A 15,553-nucleotide genomic window follows, 5' to 3' on the forward strand; every position below is an offset into this window, starting at 1 on the left:
ATGTGAGACCCATGGAAATGTATTTTTTATTTTTAAGTTAGGCCGTTGCATCTGAACCACTTATGGAGGTCGTGGAACACCAAGTTGGCAGATGACGCAATATCATTTTCAGGTGTTCTTTCAATTACAAATTATGTATCATCTGCGAAAAGAGTAAATTTGATGGTAGCCTTAGAACAGTGAGGAAGGTCATTAATAAAAATAAGAAAGAGCAAAGGGCCAAGCACCGAACCCTGCGGCATGCCTACACTAACTGTTCCACAGCCAGATGAAGCTATTGAGCCGTCTTCATGATTCAGCAATACCCTCTGCTTTCTGTCAGTCAGGTATGATCTGAGCCACATTCCCACTGTGTCAGTTAAATCATAATAGGCTGCTTTTGAAAGGAAGATTTCATGGCTCACACAGTCAAAGGCTTTGGTTAAGTCGCAAAAAATACCAACTGAAGCCAATTTATTGTTCAGTGCTTCTAGAACATTATTAGTAAAGGAGACTATGGCATCATCAGTTGACAGGCCTGATTGGAAACCAAATTGGCATTGACTAAGAGCCCTGTTGAAATTGAGGTGTTCTACAATTCTCCTATGCATCAGTTTCTCGAGAACTTTGGAGAAGCATGTTAAAATGGATATAGGGCGGTAGTTAGAAGCATCAGTTTTTTCCCCCTTCTTGAACAGTGGTTTCACGTCAGCATACTTCATTCTATCGGGGACAATACCTCGTCGAAGGGATTCATTAAATATATGGCAAAGTATTACACAAATGGCATTATGACAATGTTTAAGTACCTTAGTGGAGATATTATCAAAGCCAGATGACATTTTGGTTTGCATTTTAGTGATGATCCTTTTCACTTCACCGACTGTAACTGGGCCTATGACCATTTGATTAATTTTGCACAGACCAGATTCTTTCAGAAGGTCCATAGCCTCGTTAACTTAACCCCTACAGCCAGTTTTCTCAGAAGCTGTTAGAAAGTCCTCATTTAAGACTGTTACAACTGCATTCGATTCTTTAATTAAATTACCGCACTGTCTTATTTCTCTGTTGGGTACACTCTCCTCTTTTTTTCCCCAGCTCCCTTTTGATGACATCCCAGATGGTTTTTATTTTGTTGTTAGAGTTGTCTATTTCACTTTTAATATGTAAGCTTTTGGAGCACTTTATAATTCTTTTTAGGATTTTACAATACAATCTGTAGTGTTCTTTTATTGCAGGATCTTCAGAACGTCTTTGTGACATATATAACCATTTTTTTGTATTACATGAAATTTTTATCTCTTTTGTAATCCAGGGTTTGATTTTGTAATTCTGGGGGTTAATTTTAATAGTTTTCTTGTGAAATATTTTCTTGTGAAATACTGCTTCAAAGAGGGACATGAATTCATCTATGAATGGGTTGAATTTAATATTGACAGAATATAAATTCCATTTTGTAAGTAATAAGAATTAATTGGTCCCGTTAATTCTGCACTTTTATGTAACCCAAGCAATTACATTTGATGCAGGTACAGTTAAAAAAACATATATCATTATTACTTTTTTACTAAAAAAACATTATTTTTTTACTCAGTAGAACGTTCTTCATCACGTTCAAAGGCAAGAGTTTCATAGTATTATAGATAAATGTGAAGGTTCTTTATGAATAATAGAAACATGATTTATGCAAGTTTGACCAAGTATTGAAGCGGTTTTTGACGTACTTTTGTTTTGTTTTTTTTTTTTCCATTTTTTTTATTTTTACTTTTGTCTTGATGTAACTGCGTTTTCTAACGCTATAGGATAAATCTGTAGTTTTCTCTATTTTTGTTACAACATCCCTCTTATTTCACATCACAAATCCAAACCTGAATTCAACACTGACAAGCTCAGTTTTTCTATATATACTGTTTATTTTTAAGTAACGGACAGGGGGATGACTATATAAAACAAAACTGTTGTGTAGGTGACACAGCCCTCTATATATCATCACCCAGTTTCTAGACATTGCACTGCTTTCGGGAAACCTAGTAAGAGGTTGATCGCATACGTAAAGAAAGCGACCTTTACGAGGTAACGCCCAGCAGGTAAGCAACACACTTAATGTACAGGTAACGTTGGTACAACCATAACTGACCAAAGCTACTAGGAAAACAATGGTGATCTACGCTTACTATGGGAGTCTACTGCAGCCTGCAGTATATTTACATCTCTGTATACATTAAAGACACACACGTTGTTGAAGTGGTGTCCAGTCGAGAGGCTTGACCGGGCTGTTAAGGGGACATTTGGTGGAGGTGGACACAAAGCATGACACGGCTTTTCATCAGTTGATATTCGATGAAAAAAAGTGCTCCATACAGCTCTTTTCATCTTCTCTAAATTGTCACAGATATTTTTACGCTTAGTATTTTATTTGCGTATAAAAAGCAATAGAAGTTAGCTTACTACAAAAATAGCCGATAATCACAGTACTTTCAACGAAAATTAGTATCAGAAGCAGAGGACTGACTTGTTCGTAATGCCAACCTCTGAGACGTAGCAGTAGGCCCAAAGAAACCAATTCAGAGCCGACTGTGTAGTTCCCAAGATATAACTGCTCAATTGTGGCAGTATATACATATCCGTTTAATTTGACAGTCACATGTTAACATTCAAAATATTATTTGAAGGTCTCACAGTTGTCCGATTTTAATATATTATACACCAAAGTGTTCAGGAAAGTCTAAAGTACATTATGGAGTAGAAAACAGAAAACGTCAAATTTCAAAGAATTTCACATACAATATCCCTTTAAGACATGCACTGAATTGTCCTCTGTTCTGCTCGTGCTTCTAATTCGGCTGACCAATGTGATTAGAGTGCACTATGTCACTGTTTCTATGTCTCTACCATATTGTCGTCACAAGCTGTTTATCTTGGTAATGCTACAACAGCCAATCCGTCATCCACTTCTGGGACGAATCGGGAACACAAATGCCACAGTACAGTGAGCCTTCACTAATTTGGAGTAATTGGGGTCAGTCCTAAACTGAACTGTAAAATTGTTTTCTACAATAGTTATCTGAAAGTGTAATATCTAGATATTATAAAAATGTGTGCATCTATATATGTCCAACCTTACCTGCTAAACAACTGGCTCAGTTTCAAGCAAACTTCATATAGAATTTACTTACTTTTCTGTAAAGAAGTGCACCTACCCCCACAGCAGTGGGGATGGGAATGAAAACATAGTTCTTCCTTGCTGTGAAGCACACAGAGAACAGCCTGTCCAACTAGATTTCCTGCAGGACTAGCAAGTTATGTGCGTTGCAAGTGGTATAGAGATGGAGTCGAGGAGCAGTGCAGAGACTGGTAGGAGGAGGAGATGGATACTAAGAGATGGTATGATGAGAAAGATAGAGAGAGCATGGTGGAGGAGAGAAGGGAGAAAGTGACTGACAGAGAGGCAGAGGGGAGCAGGAGATGGACAGACACAGGGGGATTAGGAGCTGGACAGGCAGAGGGCAGAGGAGCAGGTGGGCAGACCTGCAGATAGGTACATACTGTAGCAGTTATTTGCTTCTGTCGTCTGGATCTTCAATGATTTGGTCCATAGCAGCTAGAGAGGTACTACTACGTGATGCTGATGCCATTGCAGTATTTTCATCGCCAGTGTCCATTAATAATGACTCAAAGAAGTAGTTTATTAGCAGTTCAGACTTTTTGTGCACTGTTCTTTTATCACTTGTTGTCACATCACTTTTATCGTAACGCAATACGTTTGACAATCTGGTATATGTCAATGAAGTTGATAAATTAGTCCAAAGACAAATTTCCCTCTCGGAATGCAGCCTGTAATCCTTTACGAAATACGATGTCTGTACTTAAAAGTTTTCTCACACGGTTTTCTGTTACTGATATTGTGTCGATTACGGAATCCAAACGGTCATTCATTACTACCCATGAAACCGTGTTGCCCTTATCTACCTGCAAATCTTTCCACACCAGAATGCTGTTCAACTCTCCTGTATATGTCAGGAAGTGATCGCCGCAGTGACAAGTGAATCGGCTGATGACAAATCAGGATGGGGCACAGTCTTCCCGCCTGGACGTGGACTGCGGGTGTGGTGACGACTGGAATTGTACTGCGAATCGTTAGTAAAACATCCCCAGTTATAGCAGTTCTCTATTCGTGTCAGTTACAAGGATGGAGCCGTAGTCAGAGAGAAGGTTATTGGCCTCGGTGACGAGCGCGTGACATGTCGACGTCCGTGGGTGCGGGGCGCTACAGCTACTGATGGGGATGCTGGACAGGACTGCTGCACTGTCAGTGCCGAATGACGCTCCTCGTGGCCTGGTTTGCTCCGTGGCCACAGCAATAACACACTGGGATGGACAAAGTCCAAACAGTGATGCCCAGAGAGCTCGCACCTACCCTGGTCGATGGCCAGCGACACTGTAGGCCTGTATAGCCAGATGACAGGGACAGTGTAGCTAGGCAGCACACCAGCCCAGACTCGAAGGAAGATGGCCAGCACAGTGGAGGCACTGAGGTGACGGCATGCACATCTCAGCTCAAGTTGTGGCTACTGGCAATAGACTGTGGATGGCGGGTTGTTATGCCATCATGTGTTGCAAGTGGCCCTATCTCCTAGTCATCACCTGGTGTAGATGGCATTGAACAGCAGACTGAACCGTGGATTTAATTTTCAAAGAATATTCGTAAAACTTTTATTTTATTTACTAGCGATTCATCAAGAACATTAACACATTTAATCACACTGTGTGAGCGTGGAAGTAATTGCCAGGGAGTAAGTGATGAAATCAAAATCAAATTGCTTTTAACAAATGGGAATTTTATTCCTAAGAGCTTTTTTTTAAAAAAAGAAACATTTAAAATTATAAGCAGAAGGCACCCTCTAAATATCAAGTTACAATTTATTCAGAGGCAGAAAGTGTATGAGCTTTCGGGCTGAGAAACTTGCCACTCCATTTTGACACGGCCGTCGTCACTACCGCTCACAACCACCTCTGAAAGACAACACTGGTGCAAATCTGCAACACACCAGATTACTTTAAAAGTTTTAACAATTCACACAAACTATGCATCCCGTAGGAGGGATGGAAATGGTACAAAACACTAAAATTAAAAGATTAACTTGCCACCGAAGGTGCAACTTGATTTTAACTCCTAAGAAAAGTCTTACGGTGGAAGGGTGGCAACTTTATATACTAAAATGACCATTTAAATAAAAGCCCATGAAATGCAATTTTATATAAAATTCTACACGATTGGCCAAACAAGTTAAAATGCTCTACAGTACACAGATACCGCCTCTCAAGATCATAGGCAAGGTCAAAACATATTTCAGGTATTAGGCCGTTACACTCCAAGCAATTAATTCGTTAACACACCGAATCCGACAAACATGACAGAGGCAGCTTCGAACGACAGACAGACACTAACTGCCTAACAAATGCGGACGAGAGACAGACGAGCAAGCTGGGGACGAGAGACTGACCAAGAAAACAAGTAGAACTTAACAGGAGTAAATCACAGAACATATCACCAAACTTCTAATAACTGCGATTTCTGGAGAAGACCTGGCGCAGCACCCCCAAGTCGCTCTCCAGAACCGTCCGCTGCCAGCCGCTTCAACGGACGCAGGAAGGCGCGCCGATCTCCCGTCTCACGGCGTCGCAGCTCGCACCGGCCAGACGGATGTCGTGGGTTGACTCCTGTTGCTCTCGTGTCGACCGCGAAGCCACTACCCCTCGGTACACGCCGCGGCCCACTGGACTCACGTGGCGACCTCACATGCGCCGACGCTCAAGGCGGACAAGTCATCTGGTGTCTCAGTGCGCTACCGACCAACCGATCGATCCAACCGGCCTTGAAGGTTGATCCGAACGACAGACTTACTGGCACTCCAGACGACAGACAGACACTAACTGCCGCACAAATGCGGACGAGAGACAGAGCAGCAACTAGTGACGAGTGACTGACCCAGACTCACTCCGACTGACCTGACTCCAGACTCACCCAGACTGACTATCTGGCGAGCTCATAGCGCCCCTTAAATGCACGTGAACAGGCAACCTTTCCCCTTTCCCACCAGAGGGAGACACCGAAGCTGCGATTGCCACAGCGGCGCCACCGCCAGAAACGGAGGGCGACTGCTTCACACAACGCGCTGCGGCGCGCTCTTCAAAACAGCAATTTTTACCACGTCTCGCAGATCATACGCACCCGGCTACTACTGGACATAGAAAACATCTGAGGGTGAGGGCCTGGTTGGCGCGCGAGGGGAGAGTATGCGAATGAGTTAGCTAGTATAACATCACTCCCAACCCAGAACTCGTAGCAGGCTGGAATAGCTGGGCGTCACCATTGAACAGTGATGACTTAATTGGCTTTCGTTTCCTTATGTAGTCATCTCCTCCAGCGTCCTGCCGGAGTTATAAGATTTCTTAACATTGCCTACCAGGGACACTGACTCGTGTCTTCCAGTTTGTTAGCGTCCTGAGTGCTCTTGCACTCTGAATATACCTTCTTGCGTAATGATACAGATTTCAGGCTGGCGACTGCTTCCCTCTCTGTCACGTCCTGCTGACAATCGACGCAGCGTAATTTATCGCCCCAACAGAGTCGGGAAGTTACACCTCTTACAAGAACTCGGACGGAGCTTTCTTGTTCATACGAGAAATACAAGCATGGCTTTCGTTTTCTGTTTATCTCGTCTGGGTTTAGTGCAAAAGTACAAAGTTTTATTACGTTTTTTTAATGCCTTAAAATGTCCACTTAATGATGCCATAACATACTGGGCAGAAGCATCAGCTTGTATTTTACCAACCACTGTCATTTCGCCTTTTAACTCGTCGACTTGTATTTACTCCCAACACTGATCTTGTGCAACACGACATTTTAACACACTTTTAGTAATCATGGAGATGGAGTTTAACACAACTCGTTATGTGGGCCTCAGCAAGGTCGTGAATCTGTTGCGGAGTGCAGTAAGGTGGCATATCACTTTGCGATGGAAAAACTAGTCCGAATTATCGCAAATTCCGAATTAATGGGAGTTTACTGTGTAATAACTATCGGAACACTAAACCAGAGATCAAAACATGGAGTAGTACTGGTACTGCAGTTAGATTGACGGTGGGGATATGACGCAAATGAGGCCAATTTTTTCCTTAAACTTTTCATAATTTCCCCACAGAACCAATCAGTGTAGGCGGTTGTTTTAGGCAAATCAGTAAGAGAACACTGCGTGTCTATAACCAGAATGACGTTTGACTAAGTACCATTATCATCTGAGAAACCTATTGTGGGATTCTGTTGCTGTACGGTATGTGGTGCAAGCCAACATGGACCCTGGCACCCACACGCATTTAAATAAAATAGCACTGCACGCAACAAAAATTTTTCCATTTAACTATAAAAACAATGGAAACGTGATGAATTGTAAGACAGTAAAAATTCCAGTAAATATACAAAAACTTCAAAAACCTGAATACTGTTCGTATGAGAATCATGCACTGGTTAGGGCCTGCATGTTGGAGGAGCGTTTCTCCCACTCGCAGAACCCTCAGCTAATGAAATGTAACCAATATTCCACGATTTACCAATCGTTCTCTTTTAATTCTTTTGTTGGGTGCTCTTCCAAATGCCATAAAATCATTTCGTTATGGAAAGAAAGTTATGTATCCCATCAACCTGTGATTTTGTGAGACATTTTTTGTGTGCAGTTTTATTTCAAATGTCTGAGTCATAGAAGAGAAAGTACTCTGCACTAGGTGATCATAAGAAACGGAGAACCAACTGACGATGCCCAGTGGTTGCCAGAAGCCATCCAAAACGACTCCCTCTCTCCACTCCCACTCTGCAAGGCAACGCATGCTGTTGGGTAGACTTGGAGAGGGCTACATTTTGATTCATAAGATTTCAGGAACCAGAAGAAAATTCAGACATGAGTTAAAGAATTGTGAGTTATCTCATGAAATAGAGGGTAAGGCCCCAGCAAAATTATGGACAGTCCTCTTGTCAGCATATATGGTGCATTCCATCAATGCATGATGTGTGAGAGCCTTACTGTGTTAAATCTGTGTGCTGGGCTTTCACGAATACATTGTTTGGAAAGTGCTGTACTGTGGGTAGGTAGCTGGGCTTGCTGACTGCAGCGAGTCATCTCTCACCTCCAGCCAATCAGACCCATCATAATTCAGGCTCGAGAGCATCAGTAGCAAGGCTGTAGCCTGTGAGTGATAGCAAAGTTCTGCCTCTAAGCCTGCTTTATCTACGAGCCTGCTGCTGAGGCAGACACTGGTGGAGAGTGTCCTGCAAGTGTAGATCTCGGTGACAACTCACACGCTGCAGAGCACGGTCTGCTGCCAGTGAACCGTCACGTGTGAATTGTCTCACATTTCTTGTAGTGTGTTCTACACGTGCTTTTGGGATAAACCATTTCTTTGTGGTACAGGCTCTGATGGAGTGTGTGTTGGGAGTGCGGATCGTGGTGACGGGTGATGCGGTTCGTGCAGCGGAGCACGGTCTGCTGGTGATGAACCACCGCACGCGCACTGACTGGAACTTTCTGTGGGCTGCCATGTTCCACGCCAGCCAGCCGGCTGCACACCGCCTCAAGATAGTGCTCAAGGATCCCATCAGGCATATCCCAGGACCCGGTAGGTATCATATGTGCATTTACATATGCTTGTGTGAATGGCTATTACTTCTAGGGTCTTTTACATTGAGTTATGTACACTGCTGGCCACCGTAAATGCAACACCAAGAAAGACGCAGCACAACAAAATTGATTTTGTAGATAACATGTTGACCAAGTATCAAATGATTACGTTTACAGACGTCTGTGACATGTGGTTCCTGCCAGAATCAGTAGCCAGAGTAGCCGCCATTGTTGGAGATCACCGCTGCCACACGTCTCGGCATTGAGTCAAAGAGACGTTGGATCTGTTCCTGGGGTACAGCAGCCCAAGCAGCTTCCACACGTTGCCAAAGATCATCTGGTGTGGCAGCTGGGGATGTAATCTGGGTCACTCGTTGAGCAACCGTGGACCACATGTTTTCTATCGGCGAAAGATCCGGAGAGCGAGCCGGCCAGGGAAGCAATTCAATCTGGTTATTGACGAAAAACCTTTGGACAATGCGTGCCACGTGTGGTCGCGCATTATCCTGTTGAAATATGGCTGTGGCCGAGCCCTGAAGGTAAGGAAGGACAACTGGCTCCAGCACCTCGGATATATAGCGCCGGCTATTTAATGTACCGGCAATGCGTACTAGAGGCGTGCGAGAGTAATATCCAATACCGCCCCATACCATAATACCCGGTGCAAGACCAGTGTGGCGGTGCATAATGCAGCTGTCCAGCATCCTCTCTCCACGGTGCCTCCACACTCGAATCCGACCATCGTGGTGCTGCAGACAGAAGCGTGCCTCGTCAGTGAAGACAACGTCATTCCATTCTGCCGTCCACATCCGTCTGTCATCACACCATTGGCGACGGAGACGTCTGTGGTTCTGCGTCAATGGTAGACGAAGCAATGAACGTCTTGCGGACAGACCACTCTGTTGTAAACGGCGTCGAGTGGTACGCGCAGACACTGGATGATGCGTTACAGACGCAATGTGCTGTGCTATGGTTCGGGATGTCACTGAGCGATCCGTCACTGCCATGCGCACAATTTGCCTATCAGCACGTGCAGTGGTGCACCGAGGTGAATGCGATCGACCACGTCGGTCCGTCGTACCCTCCTGCATCCAACGGTCACATATCCGCATTACAGTTGTTTGGTTTCGTCCAACACGACTAGCGATTTCTCTGTATGATAATCCACAATCTCGGTAAGCCACTACCCTTCCTCTGTCGAACTCGGATATTTGATCAAAAGATGTTCGCTGTTGTCTACGAGGCATAACTGATCGTCTTGTGAAACAACCACAAGGTAAACACACGTGCCGAACGTACACTCGTCGAAATCGCCAAGCCTTAAATGGCGCTATGAGGTGGCGCCACAGGCGCGCGTGATGTGCGTCTGCGCTGAAATTCTAATCAGTTGCATATTTCATCGCTGCAAACTCATGGTGTAAATTTCACTTGATTCGGATGCTTCCTTCAGGGTGTTGCATTTACGGTGGCCAGCAGTGTATTTAGACAAGCAATATTTTGTAAGACGTTTTAGTGAAGTGTAACTCAGTTTCACACAACCTTGACCATTTCCAAAAGTTATTGGAATGAAATTAAATTCTGCGATTTGGTGCTTCCATCACTAAATTATGATTCTGGAAGCTGTACTATTTACCCATCTGCTTAAATTCCATGTATTGTTCTGAAACGTTTTTCGAGTGTGAAAGTAGATGGAACTGCGATACTGCCAAATCTGGTGAATAGGACGTCATCAATGAATCTTGTCGTTGAGATCTTCTACCCTGAATTTTAATCAGCCTTGTTAAATTGCAAACCTTCCAAAGGTTTGTACGTCTGAGCCAACATGGGATACCTCGTCTGTTGGGACTATGGCCAATCTTCCTAATAGGTCTGGACAAGTGCAGAGGGTGGATTGCTTGTCATAGTGTTCTAATACTAGTTTGGTGACGGAGCTGTTCAGGAAAATAACAGGTAGTTCGGGAAAGGTGACTACTGTCCGTTCTGTTTGATTGCCCGGGGGTCTCATCCGAGATTTGGAGGAGGCCTTTACACCAGTCCACAATGTGTGGGCCATGTCAGCATGAATGACACCTTCCTCCTGGGTTCAGATGCCGTCCTTGATTCCTACAGGAGGCTGGCTTATTTGCTGAAGACAACTAGCCTCGTTATTGGGGTGGGAGCTGAGGTATCGTTTCGTATCACTGTCCCCATAATCAATTGAGGTCCTGTGATTTGAGGTTGAGTGGAAGGATTAAACTGGAGATTTTGCTGATTCTGTGACGATCTTGGAAATGAATTTCTCAACTGCCGCTAGAGAGTAGAGAAATGTGTGACCACCTGTAATAGGTCAGGTGTCTACTACATGCAGTAAGCATCTACTATGGTAGAAGTGTATGTGTGGCGTGCACACGTGGGTTTTTGAGGGTACAGGAATCGCTACAGAGGCCCAATAAGATACATTCTAATTCCACCAAGGGTATCATTCGTCATAGCAGATCAGAGATTTAAAATGTTGATATACTATTAGGTAACTATAGGACCATCTACGGAATAGTCCTGCAACTAGTCTCAGATAGTTCTGAGGACAGAAAGCTGGTTGGAACCAAATATTAATAGCAATGAAATTCTAAACTCTGATTGGAATGTATATCGCAAATATACAGTAGGTTGAACGCCGGTGGTGGGGGCGTATTTGGCCATGAAATATACGTAATATTCAGAATGCGAAATATTTGTATGAAGAGAAGTATTAAAGGTGGATCAAACGTGATCGTCGGATGCTTTTATAGACACCCTTCCTCAGCAGCCATTGTTGAGGAACATTTCAGAGGAAACTTGGAGTATATTTCACGTCTATTTCATGATCATGTTATAGTTTTAGGTGGAGATTTCAAATCACCAGCTATAGACTGAAAGACTCATGTGATTAGGGCGCTTAGCGGGGACAGAGAATCGTGTGAAATTGTTCTGCGTGGCTTATCCGAAAACTACCTTGAGCAGTTAATCAGAGAACTCGTAAAGGTAATATCTAAACCTGCAGATGATAAACAGATCCGAGCTTTTCGACTCAGCGTAGAACAGGGAGTCAGTAAGGTCGTCACAACATCACTGATTACAACTGTAAATAGGAATACAAAGAAAAGAAGGATCTTTCGGTTAAGCAAAAGCGAAAAAAAATTCGAATTAACTGACAGATCAACATTAAAACGTTCATTTCCAGAACTGACAATGTCGAACATTAATGGACAGACTTCAGGAGCATTGTACAACACGCTTCAGACCATTATGTGCCGAGCAAAGTGGTGAGGGATGGAAAAGACCCGCTGTGTTTCGGCAGACATATTAGAAAGCTGTAATCAAAGCAAACATAGCTAGAGGCTTAGAGACAAAAAAACAAAACAAAAAAAAAACTAAACGAAGTCAGTATTAGCATGAGGAGGGCCATGTGTGAAGCGTTCAACGAATTCAAAAGTAAAATTCTATCTATCGACTTTACAATGTTGTGTTAAATCAGTAAATGGATCAAAGCCACGTGTCCAGGCACCCTGCGAGCAGAATGACACTGAAACGGAGGACAGCAAGGAAAAGGCTTTTTTCCAAAACTGTTTCACCGATGAATACCGCATTGTACTTCCTCCTATAAATTGTCATGCGAATGACAAAATGACATGTATCGAAATAAGTGGCAAAGGGATAAAAAAGCGACTCAAATCGCTCAACGTAGGGAAGAGAGAAAACGAGCAGCATGTTTCGGTAGTTAATTTAGGTAGCACGAAAACGTCACAGAGATCCCAGCCAAAACCACTGGCGGGCCGGCCGGTGTGACCGAGCGGTTCTAGGCGCTTCAGTCTGTAACCGCGCGACTGCAACGGTCGCAGCTTCGAATCCTGCCTCGGGCATGGTCGTGTGTGATGTCCTTAGGTTAGTTAGGTTTAAGTAGTTCTAAGTTCTAGACGACTGATGACCTCAGATGTCAAGTCCCATAGTGCTCAGAGCCATTTTTGAACCACTGGCGGACGCTTCATGAGAGGCAGCCTGCATCACGGTCTGGTTCACTGTCAGTATTCTGAGAGTGTAGGCGTACATTCGTAGCAAAGTCAACCAACATGTTGTTTCCCCCTACGTATACCTCACGAAAAGACTGTGTTTTTCGAGCCTATTCAGAGGCTTCCCAGCAATCATTCTCCCCACTCACTGTTTGCGACTGAACAGGAAAAAGGGGAAACAAGCAATGGTACACAAAGTACCTTTTGCTGGGTTTCATAACGGGCTTGCAGAGAACAAATGTAGATGTAGCTGTTTGTTGAACTCTGACTTTATCACCCTGTTCCTGAGTTCAAATTTATTCCCATTTCATCTCTTATAAAATTATCTTGTGCTATGTCCCCCCCCCCCCCCCTCCCGCCCTTTAGAGACCCTTAATGTATTGTTTCCCGCTATCCACTCTGTCTTTGGTACTTCCCAGTGGAATCCCTTTTGCGCTCTTAATGTTGATGCCTGTGTTTTTAAATTCTCTAAAAGCTTTTGACTTTACTGTATGTTGGATCTATCCTTTATTTTCTTATTTTAAATATTTATCTTTCAGCAATTGCACTTTGTTTTCCTTGCAGTTCCTATACAATTAATTTCCAAGTGATTTATATTGCCCTGTTTCTTTCTTTTCTCGATCATTTTTGTATTTCCTTCTGCTGCTGTCTGCTGATTCTTCTTGATGATTCTCTTAAACTTAAGCCCATTCTTCATCAATACTATGTTCGAATCATAATCTACACTCCTGGAAATTGAAATAAGAACACCGTGAATTCATTGTCCCAGGAAGGGGAAACTTTATTGACACATTCCTGGGGTCAGATACATCACATGATCACACTGACAGAACCACAGGCACATAGACACAGGCAACAGAGCATGCACAATGTCGGCACTAGTACAGTGTATATCCACCTTTTGCAGCAATGCAGGCTGCTATTCTCCCATGGAGACGATCGTAGAGATGCTGGATGTAGTCCTGTGGAACGGCTTGCCATGCCATTTCCACCTGGCGCCTCAGTTGGACCAGCGTTCGTGCTGGACGTGCAGACCGCGTGAGACGACGCTTCATCCAGTCCCAAACATGCTCAATGGGGGACAGATCCGGAGATCTTGCTGGCCAGGGTAGTTCACTTACACCTTCTAGAGCACGTTGGGTGGCACGGGATACATGCGGACGTGCATTGTCCTGTTGGAACAGCTAGTTCCCTTGCCGGTCTAGGAATGGTAGAACGATGGGTTCGATGACGGTTTGGATGTACCGTGCACTATTCAGTGTCCCCTCGACGATCACCAGTGGTGTACGGCCAGTGTAGGAGATCGCTCCCCACACCATGATGCCGGGTGTTGGCCCTGTGTGCCTCGGTCGTATGCAGTCCTGATTGTGGCGCTCACCTGCACGGCGCCAAACACGCATACGACCATCATTGGCACCAAGGCAGAAGCGACTCTCATCGCTGAAGACGACACGTCTCCATTCGTCCCTCCATTCACGCCTGTCGCGACACCACTGGAGGCGGGCTGCACGATGTTGGGGCGTGAGCGGAAGACGGCCTAACGGTGTGCGGGACCGTAGCCCAGCTTCATGGAGACGGTTGCGAATGGTCCTCGCCGATACCCCAGGAGCAACAGTGTCCCTAATTTGCTGGGAAGTGGCGGTGCGGTCCCCTACGGCACTGCGTAGGATCCTACGGTCTTGGCGTGCATCCGTGCGTCGCTGCGGTCCGGTCGACGGGCACGTGCACCTTCCGCCGACCACTGGCGACAACATCGATGTACTGTGGAGACCTCACGCCCCACGTGTTGAGCAATTCGGCGGTACGTCCACCCGGCCTCCCGCATGCCCACTATACGCCCTCGCTCAAAGTCCGTCAACTGCACATACGGTTCACGTCCACGCTGTCGCGGCATGCTACCAGTGTTAAAGACTGCGATGGAGCTCCGTATGCCACGGCAAACTGGCTGACACTGACGGCGGCGGTGCACAAATGCTGCGCAGCTAGCGCCATTCGACGGCCAACACCGCGGTTCCTGGTGTGTCCGCTGTGCCATGCACGTGATCATTGCTTGTACAGCCCTCTCGCAGTGTCCGGAGCAAGTATGGTGGGTCTGACACACCGGTGTCAATGTGTTCTTTTTTCCATTTCCAGGAGTGTATATCGAAAGTTTTCTGGATGTACCTCACAGTCCAATATCTGCTTTCAGGATATCTGTCTCACCAAGAAGTAATCCATCTGGTATGTCTTCTGGCCTACCCCATGTATACTTCCTGTTGTGATTTGTGAATGCTATATTTACTATTACTAGCTGAAATATATTGCATAACGATTCACTCTCCTCTTTCACTCCTATTATTGAGGCATTTTCTCCTGTAACTCTACCTTTTGTTCATTCCTCTGCTACAGCATTCCAATCACCTAGGATTATTAATGTTTCATCACCATTTAAATTCTGAACTACTTATTTAATTTCCTTACATATACTGTCTGTCTTGACTTCATCTGCTTGTAATGTCAGCATGAATAATTGAACTATTGCTATTGTCATCACTTCGGTTTTGATTGTGATAAGAATAATACTGCCACTTACTGCTCACTGTAACCCACTCTTTGCACATTAATAATGCCATTTTCTGGTCCTCTTGATACTATGCTACATTCATGTGACCAGACATCTTTATCTGCTTTACATTTCACTTCACTGGCTACTTCTACATCTAGTTTCAGCCTTTTCAGGCTTTCTAGTTCTATTACATATTTGTATCTCTGACATATCATGCTCAGCCTCACTGAATGTTACACTTTCGTTAGTTTTTCACTAACTCTTTTTTTGTTTGATGATATTTTCTTGGTAGTCATGTTCTGGAGATTTGTGTAAATGACTCATCTGGAATC

At 44.4% G+C, this 15,553-nt stretch overlaps 1 protein-coding gene across 1 annotated transcript in view; it reads left to right on the forward strand.

Moving 5' to 3' along the window:
• The window catches only part of LOC126203392 (lysocardiolipin acyltransferase 1-like), a 113,688-nt gene that overhangs the window by 29,898 nt on the left and 68,237 nt on the right, over positions 1-15,553 (forward strand). Inside the window, exon 2 of the mRNA XM_049937698.1 lies at positions 8,445-8,649. Within this exon, the coding sequence (XP_049793655.1) occupies positions 8,445-8,649 (205 nt within the window). The remainder of the gene's footprint in view (positions 1-8,444; positions 8,650-15,553) is intronic.

Source organism: Schistocerca nitens, chromosome 9 (assembly GCF_023898315.1).
Source record: "Schistocerca nitens isolate TAMUIC-IGC-003100 chromosome 9, iqSchNite1.1, whole genome shotgun sequence".
Taxonomy (NCBI): Eukaryota; Metazoa; Arthropoda; class Insecta; order Orthoptera; family Acrididae; genus Schistocerca; species Schistocerca nitens.